Source organism: Nanorana parkeri, unplaced genomic scaffold (assembly GCF_000935625.1).
Source record: "Nanorana parkeri isolate BGI_ZX_2015 unplaced genomic scaffold, ASM93562v1 scaffold24, whole genome shotgun sequence".
NCBI classification, from domain to species: Eukaryota; Metazoa; Chordata; class Amphibia; order Anura; family Dicroglossidae; genus Nanorana; species Nanorana parkeri.
Window position 1 is genome coordinate 2303296 of NW_017306292.1, and position 18878 is coordinate 2322173.

General features: G+C 41.5%; 1 protein-coding gene across 3 annotated transcripts in view; it reads right to left on the minus strand.

Moving 5' to 3' along the window:
- KCTD8 (potassium channel tetramerization domain containing 8) overlaps positions 1 to 18878 on the minus strand; it is an 82635-nt gene that overhangs the window by 18874 nt on the left and 44883 nt on the right. Inside the window, exons 3-6 of one of the 3 annotated variants that reach the window (XM_018564616.1) lie at positions 15686 to 15702; positions 14182 to 14191; positions 12453 to 12462; positions 11790 to 11803 (exon numbers count right to left, since the gene is read on the minus strand). The exons of the other annotated variants lie outside the window; for them this stretch is intronic. Of the exons in view, the coding sequence (XP_018420118.1) occupies positions 11790 to 11803; positions 12453 to 12462; positions 14182 to 14191; positions 15686 to 15702 (51 nt within the window). The remainder of the gene's footprint in view (positions 1 to 11789; positions 11804 to 12452; positions 12463 to 14181; positions 14192 to 15685; positions 15703 to 18878) is intronic. 3 annotated transcript variants of the gene reach the window in all.

Sequence of the window (18878 nt, forward strand, 5' to 3'; positions counted from 1 at the left end):
GAGATTATGTTCACAAATTGATTAAACTCAGAAATGTACTGAATACTGATGTAACACTAACCAATAGATATTAATCTTAAAGGGCATTATATCAATGACCAAAAGCCAGATGAAGGTGCACTAACCTAAAGTATTATGCAAGGTATGTTTAGTACAATAACATGCATCCACATGTAGCATAGCATGTATCATAATCCACTCTGCACATTCACAATGTGATATTTGGAGATCGCTGTACATTTGCCCACCTTCGGTTAGGCAAGTTGCTAGGCAACATGTTTTGGGGTACTCTACCTTTGTCAAGCCTTATAGTATCATTTTGTGATGGAGTGTAGCAGATTAGGGTTGCCACATTTCCTGGAAAATAATACCGACTTTATGATCTTTTTTTTCTATTGGCAACTTTGGCAACATGTCCCATTTTTACCAGCCAGGCCAGTTAAATACGGGCCAAGTGGCAACCCTGAGTGGATAACATTGCTGATTAGGACACTGGCACTCTACCACCTGTCTGGGTCTGACTTTGGGAAAACCCTGCTGAGTGATCTTATGTTGGTGAGCCTTCCTGTGCTTGTATTGCTTTAGTTTTGTATAGTTACTTTGCAAACAGCCTTAAAGTGACATTAAACCCTCAGATTTTTTAACATAAACCAATACTGTAATGTGTGCCTTACTGTAATCCATGGTTGTTTCCCTTCTCTTTGCTGCTCTTCCTTTTAAATCCTCATGTCTTCTCATGCTTGGGGAGAACTTCCCTTTTCAGCTCAGGGCCTCTTCCTGTAGTGCTGGCTCAGGTTACAAGCCTATACAAACGGATACACAGACACCGTGTATCCATTCCTGAGAAAAGGCAGTCTGCTGCAAAACAGAAGTTCTGCAGAGCATGAGAACAGATACAGATTTAAAAGGAAGAGCAGCAAAGAGAAGGGAAACAACCATGGATTACAGTAAGGCACACATTACAGTATTGTTTTATGTTAAAAAAATCTGAGGGTTTAATGTCACTTTAAATTTGCATGGATTGTTTGTAAACGTATGAACATTCGACGGCTGTGCTATACAGCAAGCCTCTGTCCTGTTAATGACCCTGGACAACACGTTCTTTTGGATTCTGCAAAAAAAATATGATATATATATTTCTATAGATAGAAGTGCTCCAAAGAGATGAATAAAGCAACATTTTCCTGAAACGTGGCTTTTCTCATTTAAGTGTACTAAGTTTTGTATAAGATCAAGCAAACAGCCTTATTTGACAGACTACAGGGAGACTTATTTCACCGACATTGTACTTTTGTAGCTGTATGCACTTTTGTCTATTTTGCCTTTGTATGAACCCATTTATTTGTAACTCTACAAACCCTTGAGGAAGCTTGTACTGAGAAGTGTATGGAATCTGAAATTGATGACCTCCATCTGAAAAAGCTAGTTGCCTCGCTGTTTCTGATTTCAATACATTAAGATGCTGGGGATTTACTAATCAACAACTAGACTGTTTACTTAGCAAGGGAATTTGCACTTTGTATGGGGTGTTTCCCCTTTAGTTTAGTGAATGAGGTGAAGCTCAGCTGATTTTCATCACCCAATTTTCCTTGCACATGATTGAGTATTCTTTGCAAAATAAAATTTTACTAAATTCATCAAGCTGTGGGAAACTTCACCTGCAAAATGCTAATTTCCATGCAAAGTGAACAGTCCATTCTCATTTAATAAATCAACCCCACTGACCCATGGTGATGTGCAAATCTGCCCAGGTTCATTTCACCAAGAGTTCGGCAAAGCTTGTTCAAAATTTAGCGAACGCAAATTTGGAGGCAAATCCCACTGAAGTCTAGGGGGGTGAATATCGGTGTTAAATTGCTATTTTTAGGGCTAATAGGTAAACTTCTGTAAAGAATTTACAGGAAGTTAGGTAATGCCATGGGGGACATGTACCAAGGGTCTTTTCATGTGGCTTTGAAGGCAACATTAAAAAATAAATAACTCTTTTGAATGACATTCTTGGGGCTTACCTTAAAACTGTACATGGTGTTACAGAAGAGTACAATTTTTATGGACAGTTTCAATGGCAGCATAAACTGGCAGTAGAGATGAGGTTCAGGTTCACCACTACGATAGGTTACCAAAAGAAATGATAAAACCAAAATACCACCCCCCAAAAAAACAAGCCTTGCAGCCAAAAAAAGGTTTGCTATGGATAGGACAGCAGATAAAAGTCACAGCAGACCTCAAACCAACCACAAAAAAGAAAATGATAGGCAAAAAAGCTCCCAATAATAGCAACAAAAATAAAAGGCACCAAGGGGGTCGACTGCCCAAAAAACTAACAATCAGAATTAAAGTACAGTTTCCTGATTGGTCCTAATCTTTCCCTATGAGGGTAATGCATGCAGCATTTTTTCTGACTGCATCGGACAGAATGCAGGCACTGATGTGCCACGCGTTCCGGTGTGGGCAATCGGCTGCAGTTCCATTGACTTCAATCCACCGCCACGCCCCCTCCCGCCCCAAAACAAAGTGAGCAGGCCAGAGTGCACCAATCGGGCCGGAACGCACTGTGGCTAGTGCGAACTAGCCCTAATTTCTCCACTTCTCTGTCTAAGACAAGCAGAAAAAAGTTTTACATATAGTTGAGACATTGGCTCAGCTTGCTAGCCAGAAAGTAATGTTTTTAGAAGGGGGATGTTAGCAGCGGCATTCCTTCAAGGTACATGTTTCTCAAGATCAACAGTTCAGTACACAGATAAAATTCATATAAAGGAGGAATTTTACCTGTCCGTCCAGTTCTGAGATTTACTCAGCTCTGCCCCAAAGCCCAGCCCTTTCTGTCTGGGGGGACACTTGACTTTTCTCTGTGGCAGTTCAATTACTTAAATGAGGTCTTGTCCCTGACCTATGCAGTGGAGGGAGAAGCAACAGGCTGATGAGCGTATTTCTCTGTCTCTCTGCTATCCCTTCTTATCAGCATGCTCATTGTGCTGTAACACAACTGATTGGTTTCTTGTGTTGCTTCTGTCTCTCCCACTCTGAGCCCTGCTGCATAGGGACTGCTAAAGGCTGAAAACAAGCTCAAAGTCAGATACCTCCATTTGAAAATGCAACTTGCATGGACACACACTTATTCACGGCCATTGCACAGATATGTTTTCACATACTTGCTGGTATTGCACTGACGCATACTAATTCACTCACTTTCAGTGCAGTATAATTTGGTTTTATATATACACTTTTGGTTATATATATATATAACAAATAGCACCTTGTGCCAATCCCTGTGTAGCTGCAAGCACTGTAAGAAGTGCTACCCTCTAAATGTATCAAATTATAATAATGAATGTGCTGCACTTAAGCTAGATCAAATTAAATGAAAAAAAACCCAACACATCTCAATAATAAATATGCTCTAAACAATACATGCAATCGAAGTGTTCACAGTTGCTTTTTCTTGTAAATATCAATCCTTTATAATAAATATCCATCTGGAAAGTTCAATCATATGTTCCATGTTCAGATGTACAGAAATGTGGAATCACGTATAAAGTGCTCAAGATTCGTCCCAAGTGCACCACACTCTTTATCCTTCCACAGTGAAAGTTCTTTATACAAGGTCCATATACCAATTGCAATTATCACTCAGGTGCTCACCCCTCTTAGTGGGCTGCTCACCTTATAAGTAGACCTCAGCAGGACTAACATCGCTTTATAGTATCTCCAATAGACATGTGCGATTCGTTTCGTTCCGAATCGAAATTCGGACGAATTTTCGGAAATTCGGACATTCGGATGTATCTGAATTCCGAATTACAGACATAACGAATGCAAACGAATCCGAATTTCCATTTCCGAAATTCGGTAGCGTTCGTACGAACGTTCGTTTCGTTTTCTGTTCTTATTCGTTTCTTATTCGTTTCTTATTCGTTTTCGTTCGTTGGAGCAAAGTGACATTAGAGGAGAAATTTTTTTTTCCCCCTCAAATGTCACTTTTGCTGCAAACGAACAAAACGAATAAGAAACGAATAAGAAACGAATAAGAACAGAAAACGAAACGAACGTTCGTACGAACGCTACCGAATTTCGTCCGAATACGAATTCCGAATCCGAATTGACTTTCACACCCGAATCCTGAAAAACGAAATAACACAAATCCAAATTTAAAACGAAACGAAACTAAACGAATTTTTTGGCAGTGCACATGTCTAATCTCCAATCGATCTTATTCAAAAGACATCTCTCCAAAATCGTTTCACACGAAATGACGCCAGCATATCATCACTGCCATATCAAAATAAAATATAAAAACAGCCCATAGGATAAAACCATAAAATTAAAAAACGAATTTATTTAAAAAACTATTTACATGAGGAAAGTTGACATAAAACCTCAAGTAAGATGCATGCCCGAGCTGGAGCATTCGGGGTGTCGTGGAGGTGCAGATGTGGATTAGAGATTGCATGGTTGGCAGCACAGCTCCTGTTTGACCCGTTTTGTGCCCAGAGAATATGGTGACACGGAAAGAGAGTTGTCAGGCATACATTTTACTTGAAGTTTTATGTCAACTTTCCTCATGTGGAGGTTCACAAGATGCCCTCAGACCCCGGGTAGGTGCAAGCTGTTGACCCGTGTCTTCTGAAACACAAGTTTTTATATACCCTTCCAGGTTCTTTACTAACCTTCTTATTTGTGTAAGTTATGAGTAACAAGTTTGGTCAGATACAGGTGAAGGACTGTCAATTGCTTCACACATAGAGAGGGGGCTCCCTTTTTATACAACCAACAATCTGTTAAAAACAACTTGGCAAAGTCCTGAGCATGGCAACTATGCAGTTGAATGAACTCACCCGATTGGGACCCTGGGACATAGACAAAAGGCGCCTGGTAGGCAACCTTTTTGCTTACTGTACTATCTGTGTCATGAGGTCATGTCATGACAGTCATGTGTCTGTTTCATGGGTGACTAGCTGCAACCCAACTTCACAAAGCAGACCTTTGTTGTATAAATCCTGCACTGTTAATTATTTCTTATTTTAATTTGTTGTATCAAATAGAGCTGAGTTATCTTTATGAGCTGTGGCTGAACTGGGCAGATGATTGTGTGATTTTGTGATTGCATTCTGGTGAGCAGTTCAGAACGTCCTGAATGACAACGAGCATTGCAATTACTGTGTGTGTGTGGTCAAATCTGTGTTTCCCTTAAAGGTGCCCATACACTGCACGATTATCGTACGATAATCGTATGCGATCGGGTTTTCGTACGATAATCGAGCAACTGTCAGGGACGTGCGGTCAGTGGAGGCAGGTGTGGCAGAGCCTCACCTAGTGTTATGGAGGAAAAAGCTGTCAGCTTCAAGCCTGAAGCTGACAGCTTTTTCTCCATTCAGATCGGCTTCTAGCAGGTTACACAGCAGGGAAAGCCTCCCCACTGTGTAACCTGTCATGGATGGAGCACTGCCTGTTAATTACAGGCAGCGCTGCATCCAGCTTTTGACAGGTAGTTAGGTTACACAGCAGCGGGCTTCCCCACTGCTTGTGTAACCTAACTAATGAGGCAAGAGCTGTCACAGCCTCTACTCTATGTTAGAGGTGTGAGCTCTGTGGATGGATTGGACCAATGGCAAAGCGCCATTGGTCCAAGCTGTCCAATCAAAAAAAGAAAAAAAAATCTGAAGCCATCGATCTCGATGCCTCAGCAGTGACAAGCAAGTGAGGGACAGAGAGACTCCTCCCTGTCCCTTCTTCACACTAGCTTGGGGACTGGGCTGGGGGCGGGGAGAAAAGTGCTGGGGTGAAGCTGGGGAATGCCTCACCCGGAACTAAAGGTACCGCACGTCACTGCTGTGTGTACTGTATGAATTTAAGAAATTGTCCCTCACTTGCATGCTGCAATAGTGGGATCAGGTTTGCTAACTCTAGATATAGCTCCCACGATACAAGTGGCACAATAAGTCCGAGCAATGCTACGGGTGTGATCCTTTAGCTCCCAGGAGGAGACTCTAAAGGTGCCCATACACTGCTCGATTCTCGTACGAGAATCGGGAGAAATCCCGCGATCGTACGAGAATCGAGCAGTGTGAACTAAGACGTGCGACCGTTTCTACTGTACGGTCGCACGTCTTTTGTCGAGCCAACATGTTCGAAAGCCCGCCGAGAATCGTATGATTCTCGGCGGGTTTCTAGCCTGCTCGCCCGATAGCTGGGGAACGGGCCGGTGTGCGCACGCGCACACTGCCCGTTCTGCATTGCCGTCATCGGAAGCCCGCCCCTCAGCGGGGCGGGCTTTCGATGATCGCAAGTACGATCTGCCCGTCCAAGGTGGGCAGATCGTACGGGCTTTCAAGAAGCATACGACCATGGCAAGACAAAAGTCTGGCCATGGTCGTAAGGTGTATGGGCACCTTTAGGATCTTCCACAAGAACCCATTTCCACATAAAACATTAGAAAGATATGAGTATGGAACATTGTTAAAATCATTATGGTTATTGCAAGTTGATTCAAAAAGGTCTGAGTAAGTTAGCAGGGAGCTTATGGATTAATTAGAAAGGAATGTAGTAGTCCACTCACAGAAAAGGAGGGGGGTCTGTACTCCAAGGGAGTTTGTGCAGAGTCTTTGGGTAGGAGGAGGCATGGATGAATAGATTAGAGTATGTGAAATATATGACAGACAATGAAAGTGAAGATTAGATGGAAATAAAAAATCAGGGTGCTGTATTTTTTAGGAGACAGATAGGCAGCTGACATCTAATAGCCTTATACACCCCAGTATAGACCGATCTGTTTTTGAAGCAGGAGAATGTTTCTCAGGGCTCCTGACAGATGTTAGTCTTTTAGCTCCTTTGTTTAAGCGATTACTAAAAAGTTTTTGCTGCCTGATGGAGCTATCTTTCTAAATGAAGGAAATAGTTTATATGCCGGCAGAGGCACCTGCTCTCGGGTTGCCCAGTTATTACCTTCCCTTTGTTTTAGTCTGTAATGAAGTATTAGGACATGCTACAAGAGCCCTTACATAATTACATGGAGACAAATGTAAATCTGTTTTGTATGTCCCTATTTAGTCCTTAATGGTTCCCCTATTTGTGTTTTACGCACTATAGCAGTATGTGCTCTCTTACTGGAGAGAATAGTCCATGTAGTTGTGGTACATTCCCTAATCATTATGGTTCTACAACCAGTCCAACAAGTGCTAGAAAATATAAAAAATGAAATGAGTGTCTATGTCCAGACTCCTCCCAATGTGACAATCAAGAGGTGCACTACAACTACTCCAGATATGCCTTTTGGGATTGCACAGGATTTTGGTCCTATCTGGAAGGCTGGGAACTTTTTGACATGTGCAGGGAGACCGGTCAGGCAGGCCAAACTAATATACAAGTTGTTTAGAGCTTTTATTAGCCCCTTGAGGTGGCCATTCTGAAGGTAAAGGCCCATACAACAGTAGGTACGAGAGAGGCAGAAGGGAGCAGAGCAGTGGATGAGGCAGTGAAGTAAGCTGCTCTCTAATATGTCAGAATAGCCTCTGACACATGAGACAAGGAAGCCTTGGACTGTCTGTGGATCCAGGCACCAGAGAACTATGGAGGAAGGAAAGAGCTTCCCCTAATAAGCAGGGTCTGAGGATTTGCGGGACTCGATGGTGTCTCTTGAAGGCCCTGTTTCCCTGTGGCGATGCAGCTAGCCCATAGACAGGACCACTTGTCCAACGATGCAATAATCACCTGTATAGGTAAGCTATGGATAGCCCCAGGGTTTGCTACCTTTGCTGCCCGATTCTGTGTGTCCTGTCTGACCTGTGCCTGGAACAATCAAGATAGAGTAGTGACTGTCCCTTTGAGACACTCTCCTAAGCCTGAGTACCCCTTTTAGAGGTTCCAGATAGATTACATTTAGTTACCCAATTGTGAGTATGTTTTGGTGTGTGTGTTAATATGCTCTCAGCCTTTGGCTAATATATTCTTCCATCCCAGACACTTACTTTGTCGCATGTACTTACTGCCTAAAGCTTAGAGACCTGTGAGGAAACTGACGAAAAAGCCTTGGAGAAAAATTTGAAGGCCCGTCTTAAGTTCTACTGACGACCTAAACAGCAGTCAAGCTTAAAGGGAAGTCGGGTTCAAGACATACTAGCCATTGTATAAACCAGGGGTGCCCACAAGGTCGATCGCCATCTACCAGTCGATCGCGTAGCGATCACCAAGAGTTAAAAAAAAATTACGAAAATGTAAAGAAAAAGAAAAATAAATAATGAAAATAAAATAAAAAAATAGTAAATAAAAACGTTGTTTTTTTTCTTGCCTCAGGCGCAAAAGGAGCTGGCTACGGCTGTGCTCCCGTGGTGCTCGTGCGGCTGCCGGCTGAATGTGTCAGACGCTGCAGATGGAAAGGTGCAGGCACCCCATGTGCAGCGTCGGCCACACGAGCACCACGGGAGGACAGGACGCCGGGACCTGTAGGCGCACTGGAATGTAAGCCGGCCGACTCCCTGCGTTCAGGTGCGGGAGGGGGTGTGGAGCTGTATTGAAGTCAATGGCATCGCCCACATTGCGATCGCCTGCATTCGGAACGCATGCACATTAGTGCCTGCATTCCGGTCCAGTGCGATCTGCAAAAATAGAGCTCACAGCATTTTTGCGGATCGCACTGGACTGGAACACAGGCACTAATGCAGGCGATCGCACTGTGGGCGAGGGGCCTGCCTGCGGAGCCTGGCTGCGGTGCCATTGACTTCAATGCACCGCCACGCCCCCTCCCACCCCTGAATGCAGGTGTTTTTTCGTTGGTAGATCTCAATGAGCTCGTCATTTGAAAAGTAGATCTCCAGACGAAAAATAGTGAGCGTTGCAAAATTTGAATAGAAGAGTCAAATAATCGTTTCCTTGATCTTTATGGCAATAAAAGGCATATCAGTATATACTGTATGTGTCCATGACTTGTGTATATGAGGGATGTACATGTATGTACAATTTAAAGTGTGGGAAAGAAGTAGGCCACATCCATAATGTAAAATGGCCAATTAGAAAAGAGTAAAATAATAATTCATTTTGTCCAAATAGTAAAATTGTACACAAAAGAGAAATAATGTCAGTATAGTGTTGGTTGTGCTTACACTTATACTTGCACACAGGTCTATTTCAAATGGTCCGACGAACTGCCTGCCCAATTTCCGTGTGGGTATGGTGAGGCGGAGGTTTTTGGTGGACAACCAGACCTTATCGCCCGTTTGGTAGATGGGGGGGGGCGGTTCGACGTGTGTCGTAGTACCTTTTTTGTCAGTCCTGGGCGTTCTTTAGATTGGTTTGCAAGCTTTCGAGGGTTTCCTTCAGGGTTGAGAGATAATCTTGCACTGAAGGGACATTGACTGCTGTAAATGAAGATGGCAGATGGGTAGGATGGAAGCCGTAGTTCACATAAAAAAGGTGAATGTTGGGTGGAAGAGCTGGTGGCATTGTTGCGTGCGAACTCAGCGAGGGGCAAAAGGTTGAGCCAGTCATCTTGGAGATGAGTACAATAACACCTAAGATATTGCTCTAGGCATTGATTTACCCGTTCTGTCTGTCCGTTGGTTTGAGGATGGTAGGCCGTGGACATCCTGTGGTCTATTTGGAGCGTTTTGCATAAGGCCTTCCAGAACTTAGACACGAACTGGCTGCCCCTATCGGATATAATCCGAGAAGGTAGTCCGTGTAATCTGAGGATGTGGCTGATGAAGGACTGGGCGGTCTCCCTAGCGGTGGGTAGTTTCTTCAAGGGAGCAAAATGAGCCATCTTTGTCAACAGATCGACGGTGACCATTATAGTGTTGCATCCACCTGACCGGGGAAGGTCCACTATAAAGTCGAGTGAGACGACGTCCCACGGATGGTCTGAACCCTCGGGACTCGTTACAAAGAGGCACTCAGCTGCAAAGGGAAGTTCTCCCCCAGCATGAGAAGACATGAGGATTTAAAAGGAAGATCAGCAAAGAGAAGGGAAACAACCATGGATTACAGTAAGGCACACATTACAGTATTGTTTTATGTTAAAAAATCTGAGGGTTTAATGTCACTTTAAACTTAATTTTCTGCTTACATAACTGCATTGAGATCATTTTGTTTAGTGAAATATTGGATGTTTTAAAAGGTATGCACTTTAATCTTTATGGCATTGTTGCTCAGTTTATTTCTTTAATTTGCAGTTAAAATTGCTATGTGCTAGTTATTTTGAGTATGCAAGTCAAAGAACATACACAACTTCACTCCCATCATACTGAAGGAACACCCACCTATGGACCTAAGCTTTAAGAGACTTTTTTCCAAGGGAATGGAACTCCTGCTGGCACAAGAAGATCAGGAGAGACCCAGTTAAGGAGACATGCCAGACATTTCTTCAATATGGAAGTACCTTGGACTTGTAGCCTTTTCAATTAGTTGAGTGAAATAGTTTTGCAAACATTTTGAGGGTATGTGTTGTATTAAATCTAACTGATCATGCTACTTCTATCTAGTCACATATCCAAGCTTTGCATGAGTTAGCGTCAGGAGTTAAAAGAGGATGTTTTTTGGTAATTGGTGGGGCTGGGTCTTTGAGTGTTTACCTGATATGTGGGGTTTGAGACAAATTATAGCTGTTTGTTGCTTAGTTAGGTTTTGCTGTTTGCAATGTATCCCAAATCTATTAGTAATGACACAAACTTGTACACTACCTTGACAACAGCAATTTTTTACACTGATTCTCATTACTACACCCCGCCAGTATAAGGGGAATATTCTATAGTGTTATCCCGGGACAAAATTAGGGATTGAAAAGGTGATTCATTTCATTTGCCTGTTTCTAGGTTATACATAGTTAATGTCTGAGCAAGCAAAATTGTGTTTTTCACTACATTTCACAGAAACCAGTTTTAAGATGTTTCTAAAATGTTAGTCTTTGCAAATTGTATATCTTATCTCTGTTTGTTTCTTTTGGTTGTTTACTTTACAAATCCCCCCAAGGTTGTCTCATGATTCTTACTAACATGATTAGTTTTGTCTTGTTGTACACGTGCATGAATTGAAATGGTTTATGCTCAGTCATCCCCCTTTTAGTTTCACATATAACCTTTTGTTTTAACAATAAACCTTTGAATATAGAGTAAATACATAACTTGCCGGGAAATGTTAACAAGATAAGTCCTACCTGGAGGCGTGGGTTGGAGTCCCACTAAGCGTTCGAGTCCCTTCAGTGTCATGTTCCCGAGGGACCCTAACACCTCGGCCTAAGGCATTGAAGTACCATATCCAATCAATGCTGTAGGCTGGTGTAGGCTACTGTAGAAAAGCCAAAATCACTTATAGAAAAAGTCTCAATAATGCCCATTTGGGTTCAATGGATACTTCCACAGTACTGCTACAGTCCACAAAGCACAATGAAACTAATGTATGTATATGAACCAATCACCTTTGTTATCCTATAACAACTAAACAGATTCATACCTCGAAGCGAAGAGGAGAGCTTTGGCTACCTGGAGACTGAGGGGTAAAACTGCTTTTTAACAGTACTCTAGACAAAAATGAGCATTTGACCCTTGCAGTGTGTGGAGGGGAGCCCCACTGCAAGAGTATTTTAGAATTTTCCCCAGTGTTCAGCTTCAAAGACTACCACAAGGTGTCTGCACTTGAGCACCGCTACTATCTTAGAACCATTTTAAGCAAGGTCAGATTTATGAGTGTTTATGCTAATGACCCAGTTCAATTTATAAGCTAACACAATGGACACACTCTCCTATTCACTCTGATGGCAACACCCTTGACCCTGTCTCTGGACTCCTTGCAACCTCTTTAACACCCCTTGCCCTCTCTCTTATCACAACCTTATCAGTTTCACACACAGCCTGTCTTTAACCCTCTACTCCCTATAACTAACAACGGACGACCGAAATCAAGGCAGAATAATAACAATAAAAAAACCAGCAAACAAACAGTCACCTGTATAAACATTTGCCACTTAAACCCTCTCTTCTTTATTCTTATATGGACATCCTTTATGACAAAATCTCCCCTCTGTGCAACCCTGACCTGTCCACTTCTGTCTACAACAGCTCATTCTCATTCTGCCTGGACAAACTTGCTTCTATATGCAGAATTAGGCTTCAACTGCTACAACCCCTGCAAAGTAATGACAAAAGAAGTCTCGAAAGGCATAGCCATGCTCTTGAGCAAGTGTGGCCTAAAACTAAATTTCTGTATGACTTTGCCCTGTATAAATCCCTTCACAACTAGTCCAGTCACCCTCTTGCTTTTTTCTATGCTCTCTAATGCACATCTTCAAGCTCTCTCTCTACTGGTATCTTTCCCTCCCCTCTAAAACATGCACTGATTGACCCCATACTTAAAAAGCCCTCAATGGGCCTCACTCGACTGAATAATTCAAGACCCATCTCCTTGCTCCCATTTCCCTTCAAACTTCTAGAACATCTAGCCTACAACCATCGGAGTTGCTACCCTACTTACAACAACCTTCTCAAACCCTTATAGTTTGGATTTTGCCTGCAACACTCCAGTGAAACTGAAAACTCACTACCGACTTACTAAATGCTAAAACCAATGGCCATGACTCCCTACTTTCACAATTAGACTGTTCTGCTGCTTTTGATACAGCTATTCATCTCTTCCTCTACTCTTCTTCTTTCTGTAGGGGTCCCCCAAGGCTCAGTCCTCTGACCCCTCCTATTCTTTATCTACATCTCCCTTATTCAGTTGACAGCTTACCATATCTGTGCTGACAAAACCCAAATCTATCTCCCTAATCCTCAGCTTTCCCCTTTTTTTCTCTTCGCGTATCACTAATTCACTAGTTTACATATCACTATGGATGTCACACCACTTTTTAAGGATCAATCTTACAAAAATAAGCTCATAATATTTTCTCCCTTTCTCCCCTAGACTCCCAGTGCCCCATCCCCCAACATTTCCACTGAAATCAATAGCACAACCATTACCCCCTCCCCTCAAGCGACGGTACTAGGTGTAATTTTGAACTCTGAACTCTCTTTCCAGCCCCACAATTAATCACTATCCAAACTTTGCCTCCTTCACAGCTTTATAATTTACAAAATTCTTAGCCAATGACATCGCCAAGCCTATAATTCACTCCCTTGTTATCTTTTGCAACTTCCTCCTTGTTTGCTTACCTCTACATAGTCTATCCCAGCATCAATCTACTATGAATGCTGCTAGCAAACTTATCCACTTCACCAACCATTCAGTGTCTTTGCAAGTGCCTCCTCTGGTTTCTATTCACCCAAAGAATAAAATTCAAAATACCAACAACATACAAAGCCATCCACAGCTATATCACAAGCTTCATCAAAATATCAACAAAATGGACATCTTTGCACCTCCAAAGACCTCCTGCTCTCAAATGTCCTTATTATCGCCCATGCTCAACTCCAGGACACCTCCAGAGCCTCTCCCTTCCTCTGGAACCCCTACCCCAATCACTTGCCCCTCCCCCTCAGATTGTAATTTCTCTGGAAATTACAGTGCCTTCCTAGCCCTCTTATCTACAATTATTTGTAACTGTACTGTCTCCTTTTATTTTGTTCTGCACAAACAGTTGGCACTATTTAAGTGCTAAATAATTATTATTCACTTTGAAACATTGGGCAGATTAGATCCTCATAAGGTGCAAAAGTATGCCTTCCCTAGCAAGGTTCAACCCAACATTAAATAGATTTTCATCTGGTTTTAGTGGTAAGTTAACAGCACAGAAAACATGAAAATTCTTTCAACTGAAAGCTGGTCAGTATAATGGTGTGCTGGCCATAGACCAACTGATCAACCAATGAAATCTAATGTGAGCCCATATTGAGCAATTAAGGCCTTTCATATGTAACCTTTACTAGACAGGAGAGAAGTAAAATGTGACTATTGTCCAGAGCAACCTTTCCTCTTTCCTTTCCCTCAACTATTTGTGCTCAACCCACACTATTGTAATAAGGCACTTCCAAATTCCTTAGATTTATTTTTAATCCTAAAAAAAATATTGCAACAGCAAATACACAATTATAATTAAAATTCTCCCATGTGCATGAACGTATACAGCTGATAAAGCTAAAAGATTTCCTATTCTACACAAATGGGCCACAATGTAACCATTGCATTTCATTAAATACGTTGCGCCTAATTTGCAAAAGGGTCAGTAGCAGCTTTGTGTTAATACACAATATATAAAACAGCTACAATGCTTGTGGGGAATATCAATGAAAAACTCAGACCATAGTTGGAGGCTAAACAATACACTGCAGTCATTTTAATAGCCCAGTTCAAAGTACACCATTCCCCGGAAGAAGGTGTTTTATGCATTTTCTTGTTTCACTGTCACTTTATAATTTGCAGGAACAAACTTTTAAATGGATTCCCTTATCAATTTTCAGCAGCTGAATGCCATTAGAGAAATGGTTTAAACCTGCGTTCCTCTAAAACCCCTGGGTACATAAGATCTGTAAGTTGGCAGTAAAAATGTCTAGTTGCCACTGTAAGGGATAATTAATCTAATTAATAAACACAGCAGCAAGCTGTTATTGGATTTAAGAGTCTACTGTTTTTCCCTTGCAGTTCCATTTCATATTAAGTGGGAATGTTTACACTGATTTCTTCATTTTTAATGCCTAAGTGGCATTTTCAGATTTTTATAAATATACATTCACAGTAAAGCTCTGTTCTAAAGAGAAAGTTGAATTAAAACAGAACTTCATGCAAACATCTGAACACAATGTCTGCCAAATACTTTTTAATTCTGTCCAGCCACTTTTGTAATTTGTATAAGACAGCACGACCAACAACCAACAAAAGTGACACCACTTTCTGTGTTAGATTAAAACTAGCATTAAACTCTCAATCTTTTTTCAATAACGAATCAAGATCAAACAAATACACATTGCCCAGCAAAGTATTTCTATAAATGTTTGCCCAATCCCTTACGGCCATAATGTTTCAAAACAGCTTCAACTCTCTCAGCTCTGATTCCCTGAACAAGATCCAGCACAAGATCACAAGGGACAGCACAGTTTCCAGCACATCTACATCTACTAGCTTAGAGAAGGGAGAAGGAAGGAAGTAAAAAAGAGGAGAGGGAAGCAGGGGGAAAGAAAGAGCCTTGTGGAGACACGCACAGCTTACTACCACACACAAGGGTGACTCCATAGGACCGTGTAAGAGAAAGGAGCCACCCTAAAACAAGATATCAGGGCAGGTGCTCAGGGGACCAGATGATTCTGCAGGAAACGTAAACTTTTAAACATTAATGAGCAGCATCCATTGTAAGTGATTAAAGGGAGGAGACAGGGATGGGCCTTCCTGTCCCTCATTTGCTCGTCACTGGTGAGACCGATTTTGTTTTCTCTTTTTTGATTGGACAGCTTGGACCAATTGCGCTTTGCCATTGGTCCAAACCATCCACAGAGCTCAAGTCTCTAACATAGAGTAGAGGCTGTTGCAGCTCTTGCCTCACTATGTTAGGTTACACAAGCAGTGGGGAAGCCCTGCGGCTGTGTAACCTAACTTAGCTGTCAAAAGCTGGATGCAGCGCTGCCTGTAATTTACAGGCAGTGCTCCGTCCATGACAGGTTACACGGCGGGGAGGCTTTCCCTGCTGTGCAACCTGATAGAAGCCTATCTGAATGGAGAATGAATTCAGACTGAATTCAGACTTGAAGCTGACAGCTTTTTCCTCCATAACACTAGGTGAGGCTCTGCCTCTCCTGACCGCACATCCCTGTCTTAAATTGTCCCTTACCTCTTCCAGCAGGGGTGCAGTAATGAAACAGGGAGCATGGTAGGTGGTCACTCGCCCGGCTTTGTGATTGGATGGGAAGCCTGGGAAGCCACAGTTGCGCTCCCTCACAGTTTCCCAGGCACTGAGGACTGCAACTGTTATGTGACGAATGTAAATGGCAAGTTCTGCTGCGCTCTGTATTGCTGATCTAGTCACAGGCAGATCTTTGTGATCTCTCCACCAGCTAGTGACTAAAAACACGATGCCTGCTGTTGAGGTTTTGGTGTTGTGCTAGGATAATTAGGGTGTGCCAGGCACACCCTGTGTGCGCGCATATGCTTAAAAAACAACATGATTTTAATATAATTTTAAGGAATACATGATGACATAAGTGTCATATCACTACTTGCAGTCTACTGAGTGGACAATCAAGGGGAAGCAAAGAAGATACCAACACTGCCCACTTCAATCTCTCATCATGTCAACACAGCACATAATAATACATGCACCACTAAAAGTTAGTGTTTATTCAAATGTATCCTATAATATTTTTAGTCCCTGCAGGACTCCACTTCTCCATGTGGGGTGAAGGAGATAGAAAGAGTTGGGGTTATTTATACAAATAGCAATAATACAAATAGCAATAAATAGAATAATACAAATAAATAATTTACAGTATATCAAATAGCTCACAAATACATTTCAACAAGCTGAATGTAACTAGTCTCTTACAGAGCACTTGATACCTTAAATACAATGTAACACCATACAAAAAACTCTCTGCTCAACCAGCCCTCACATAAAAACAATGATCTTTATTATGATTAACTTGTAAAAATAAATAATAGTAGGGCTGGTAATGATTAACATTTTTGTGTTCGATTAATCTAAATTTTTTTAATCGATTAATTGATTAATTTCGATTAATTATAACGCACATACAGATCCAACTACATTGGCCTATACACATAAAGCACAGCAATGAAGTAATAAAATTAACTAGGATCACACTAATCCAGCGCGTTATTAATCTCACGTGGGGCAACTCAGAATAATAACGTGCTGGATTAGTGTGATCCTAGTTAATTTTATTACTTCATTGCTGTGCTGTATGTGTATAGGCCAATGCCTTGGCTGGCGCTCGTGCAGAGAGTTTTAAAAAAAAATTAATCGATCAAAAATTTTTTAATCGATCAAAAAGATTAACGATTAATCGAGAAATTAATCGTTAATTTGCACAGCCCTAAATAATAGCAATGCTCATAATAAGTTTCCTATCTTTGCTCTGTTCTAGATTCAACATATTGGGTTAGGGAAAAATATGAAGTATTTTAGTTACTGCTGTGAAAAAAACAAAAAAACACAATCAGGGTTATTCACAAAAGGGTGAAGAGTTTGGAGAAGGCCAAAATAGCCGATTTGGGAAAATTCTCTCATTCACTTACCAGTTCAGCTATGTTGTCCTAGATTGTTTACTTATCCTACCTTCTCCAAACTCTTCACCCTTTTGTGAATAACCCTAAATGTGTGAAAAACACACATGTCAATACATGTTCACTCAAGTGCATTTAGCAAAGAAACTGGTGTGAAGCCAGCCTTACTGGTGTCAAATGAGGTCACATAATGCATTATCTATTCATTTAAATTCCAGTGTAACTGTTGTGTTCCTTTTCCTATTAAACACTCAGTGTAAATAATTTAGTACCTAATATTTGTTGCATCAATCCACTAATTAGATCAGCAGAGGGCTGCACTACATCACATCTTACATCTGATAAACAGTATAATTGGAAAGTCAACCTTTAAACATCACTAACAGTCTCCATGTCTATAGTTACTATGCTTCTGTCACTAAGTCAAGAATGTATCTTTTCTTCTGTTTCCTCACAACTTTTACTTGGAATAACATTTCTTCTGGGATAATTGCCCTCAATTATAAGCTGAAACACATCTGTAATTTAACTTTGTTCAATTTAGATATGTTTAATGGAATGCTATTTTATGTTCTAACTATTAAAAGCCCTAAACGAAGCAATATAAATTATCTCAAGACAGATTGTTTAGAAAATGTCAGTATTACACTTGGGCTGAATACATGAGTTTATATCTATTATTGCAGCTGCTACGCTGACTGTACATCCTCAGAAGCCATACTACCTGTGTATTGCCTGTTAATGGTTCTAATTTGATGTCAGGTGAAATCTGGCTGGATGCAATGGGTGCATTTGCATATGACTGTTTCTTTTTAAAACATTTGTTGGTAAAATATAATAGCTTTTGCTGTAAACCATCCATACCATGTCCATTGTCACAGATCAGCTGCGGAGCTCATCTGTGTCTCACTGTTTGCATGTGTTTTTACCTTTTGCTGCTGTGGTTCTGCAGGCACCTGTGGTGCCACAAGCATGTGGTTTCCCCTTTCTTTCTGTTAGCAGCTAGGGGTGTTGCCCGCTTCACGTGAGGGTTAATAAAGCTTCCTCCCTACTACTTACTGTCATGCCTCCTATCCCTTTCCCTATTTAAATCCTGTGCAGCCCTTGCTTCTGGTTGCTTGAGCAACACTTGTTCCCAAGCTCCTTCTGTGTGTTTGTTCCTGTCTTGGCTTCCTGTGGACTGATGTCTTGTGTACCGACTCGGCTAGTTCTCCTGATTACAATTGTCTGCTGCCTGCCCTGACAATTGGCTCATTAGGGAAGGGAATTTATCAAAACTGGAGAAGACAAAATCTGGAGCAGCTGTGCATGGCAACCAATCAGCTTCTCTCTCTCATTTTCAAATCTCAACTGAACAAACTGAAGAGAGAAACTGATTGGTTGAAAGGTTTTGCTGGTAGGTAAGCATCTATGAAGGGTAAGGGTAGAATCTGTAAGGTCAGGGAATCAGGAAGGGGGGGCAAAAAGAATAAGTGCACTTATTATTTAAAGTCTGTTCAAAACTACATGTCCAGCTAAGACTTCTGTGTTCACAGGGTGACAACACTGCTTTGAGATTTTATTGCAGTACAATTGTGGTGGGTAAAATCATAGCCTTTAGTTACACGGAGTAATGTGACTTATGTTTATGGTTCTTTATGGCTCACTTTAAAGACTTCCATGTTGATACATTTAGATAGGTCCCTTCCTGCAGATGCCCTTATCCCCTTTGGGATCAGGATAAA